General features: G+C 34.7%; 1 protein-coding gene across 1 annotated transcript in view; it reads right to left on the reverse strand.

Moving 5' to 3' along the window:
* LOC106310251 (rho GTPase-activating protein REN1-like) overlaps window positions 1–1,792 on the reverse strand; it is a 10,298-nt gene extending 8,506 nt beyond the window's left edge. The window contains exons 1-4 of the mRNA XM_013747489.1: window positions 1,715–1,792; window positions 1,470–1,614; window positions 1,303–1,380; window positions 1,051–1,087 (exon numbers count right to left, since the gene is read on the reverse strand). Of these exons, the coding sequence (XP_013602943.1) occupies window positions 1,051–1,087; window positions 1,303–1,380; window positions 1,470–1,571 (217 nt within the window). The 5' untranslated portion in view covers window positions 1,572–1,614; window positions 1,715–1,792. The remainder of the gene's footprint in view (window positions 1–1,050; window positions 1,088–1,302; window positions 1,381–1,469; window positions 1,615–1,714) is intronic.
* Between the last annotated feature and the right edge of the window lie 1,135 nt (window positions 1,793–2,927).

The raw sequence follows: 2,927 nt of genomic DNA on the forward strand, positions 1-2,927 counted from the left end.
GAGATCATTGCACTCCATGAAGCAAGTAGAGAATGTGTATGGCTAAGATCAATAAGACGACACATCTGTTCAAGCAGTGGGATTGACGAAAATACGGAGCCAACTATTCTATATGAAGATAACGCGGCATGTGTTGCTCAAACGAAGGAAGGATATATCAAAAGCGATAGAACCAAACATATACCTCCGAAGTTCTTCTCATACACTCAAGAGCTCGAGAAGAATAAAGAGATTGAAGTAAGATATGTTCAATCATGCGACAATGCAGCTGACCTCTTCACAAAATCACTTCCGACTTCAGTATTCAGAAAACATGTCCATAACATTGGAATGCGTCATCAGAAGGATATATGACTGCTTATTCGAGGGGGAGCTTACGTAGTTGTACTCTTTTTACCTTACTATGGTTTTTTCCATTGGGTTTTCCTAGAAAGGTTTTAACGAGGCAACAAAGACGTTAAGCGAGAATGGATAGTGACACCGGTCCCCAAGGGGGAGTGTTACGAAAGTCAAAAAAGGGGGGAGGAGCCGATTATGTTAAAAATATAAAAAGATGTGGGGTCCGCTGCACTATTTGCACAGTAAATTCTACTTCTATATAGACGATCGATTCGATCGTTTATAAATCATCATTCACTCTTCTCTTCTCTCTATAATAAACTCTTTCTATCATTGTTATAAATTCTACGGGTATAAATTTTGCCCTTATTTAAATTCCCGCGATACAATAAAATTCTCGTTCCTTTTATAACATCAACCAAATTAATACGAATTTTAGCACTAGAGTTATATCCCAACACTACTTATCAACAATCCCCCAAGAAAATGTGAAAAGGTGTAAAAGTGAAACATAAGGAGGTAAGAGCTAGTTTTAAGATATAGCAGCCACAGTGAGCACAGCCAGCATAACCCACTTGCCATGATCACATGATATATGTCCTTACTAGCCTAAGCTGGACATCATAGCATTGCAAAAAAAAAAAAAAATACACACAAAAGGCTTCCTGAAAGTAAGCTTATCATGCTAATTAAGAAGCAAGTAAAACATACCTTTTGATGAAATAGATAGAGGTCCACTCTTGAATACCTACAAATTCACTAAATACTCAGAGATATATCTAAACATAAACGCAATCAACATACTCAGAGTTAAAAGGATTGTTTCTTTTTCGTTTGCATTGTACATTTGATTAGATATGTTGTGTTTTTACATTAAAAAGAAATCACAAATTAACATGAAAATGAAGGATAGTGTATGGTTCTGTGTTAGGGACACAATCATGTAAGAAAGAAAGTAACTACCGTGTTGTTGTTGCCGGTGCCACGGGAACGAGAGTCAGCGTTTCCAGACTGAGCAGGAGGAATACTACATGTGTCACCCTATGATAAGGAAGAAACAATATATATGTTGATCAATATTAATAGGGAGATGAATATTGAAAATGAGAAAAAGAGAGAGAGAGACGTACATGTTGCTCCTGGTCTTGTTCATTAGCATTCTGCTGTTGTTGAGGAGGCTGTGAAGAAGACGAAGAAGATTCTCCCTGTTTGTTTGACGTAGATTGATACATAACTTGTTATATAACACAGTCTTCACGCCATTCAAATGCGGCACTATATCCAGAGAAAAAATAAGAATGTCCGATCAAATTCGAGGAAAACGCAAGCTGATCTCAGATCATTAAAAAAGAAGCATGAATTCAAGAAAGAATACCTTGATTTTTTTTTATCTGGAGGAAGAAGGAAGGAGATGATGTTAACAATAACTATTTTTGAAAAAAATAAATAATTTTTTTTTATTCTTTTAGGGTGAGATTTGATTGATTGATGTGTTCAACGGAGTTTGAGAAGGAGAGAAGAGGTGAAGCGGAAAATTTGGGCGTAAACAGAGGAAAGCCCCTTCTGTTTTTATTCGGTAGTAGTTTGACATGTAGACATCATACCTCCCTCTCTTCTTGGAGGGAAAATTTCCAAGCATTTATAAGAGTAAAATAAAATAAGAAATGTATAAAATGCAATTGTCTGTCTTACAATCACTCCTTAATCTATATACTCTAGTGTTAATATAACGTCTCTTTTATAGCTTCTCTTCGTAGTCTCTCCATCCCTTAATAGGATTGTGATTTTAGTACAAGGTTGCATTGGTTGACCATATGACCAGACTACTGAATCGTGATGTGCACGACCATACCCACCCACCACTATTTTATACGGTGACACCTTTGCTTTGATTCTTCTCTTACATCGATTCGGTTAGATACTGTTGCGTGCATGGGGACTCAATTACTTCGTCTCGATCAATTTGATTTTGTTACAAATATAATATTTGAAAGTAGATCATGACCCGCCCTTCCAAAGGATAGATAAACTTTTTTGTTTTAATTTTTTTCTGAAAGATTTAATTTTTATATTTGGGTTTGTAATCATATTTGCGTTTAATATTAATTTAATTTGATAAAATAATTTTTTAAATAAATAAAATACATAGTTGGACATAACATTTATCAATAGTTTATGATGCTGTTTTAATAGAGTAGATGAAAAAATAACATTCAAAATAATATCACACAACTTCTAAAGAAAGAAACAAAAGAAAAACAATTTAAAACGCATCATGCTTGTACCGTAGTCGTTTCAGTTAGAGTTAGACAATTTTCTCAAATCTTTACAGTTAATTAAAAAAAATAAGAATTTAAAGAGGAATGGATTAATTAACTGTAAAGATTTGCTGTAAAGATTTAAAGAGATGGTTAACTATAACCTTAACTGGCTGTTTTAAACTTCCCCATCTCCATTTGACGTGTGGTTTGGACCTCGTTGCTAGAACTCGATGGGTACATTCCATACTCACAAGTTGTACTCTTGAGTTCCAAGTGCCATTTTCCTAAACTTCTTAATTTCATCATTGTATTGTATTGGCTCGAGTC

Source organism: Brassica oleracea, chromosome C8 (genome assembly GCF_000695525.1).
Source record: "Brassica oleracea var. oleracea cultivar TO1000 chromosome C8, BOL, whole genome shotgun sequence".
Lineage (NCBI taxonomy): Eukaryota > Viridiplantae > Streptophyta > Magnoliopsida > Brassicales > Brassicaceae > Brassica > Brassica oleracea.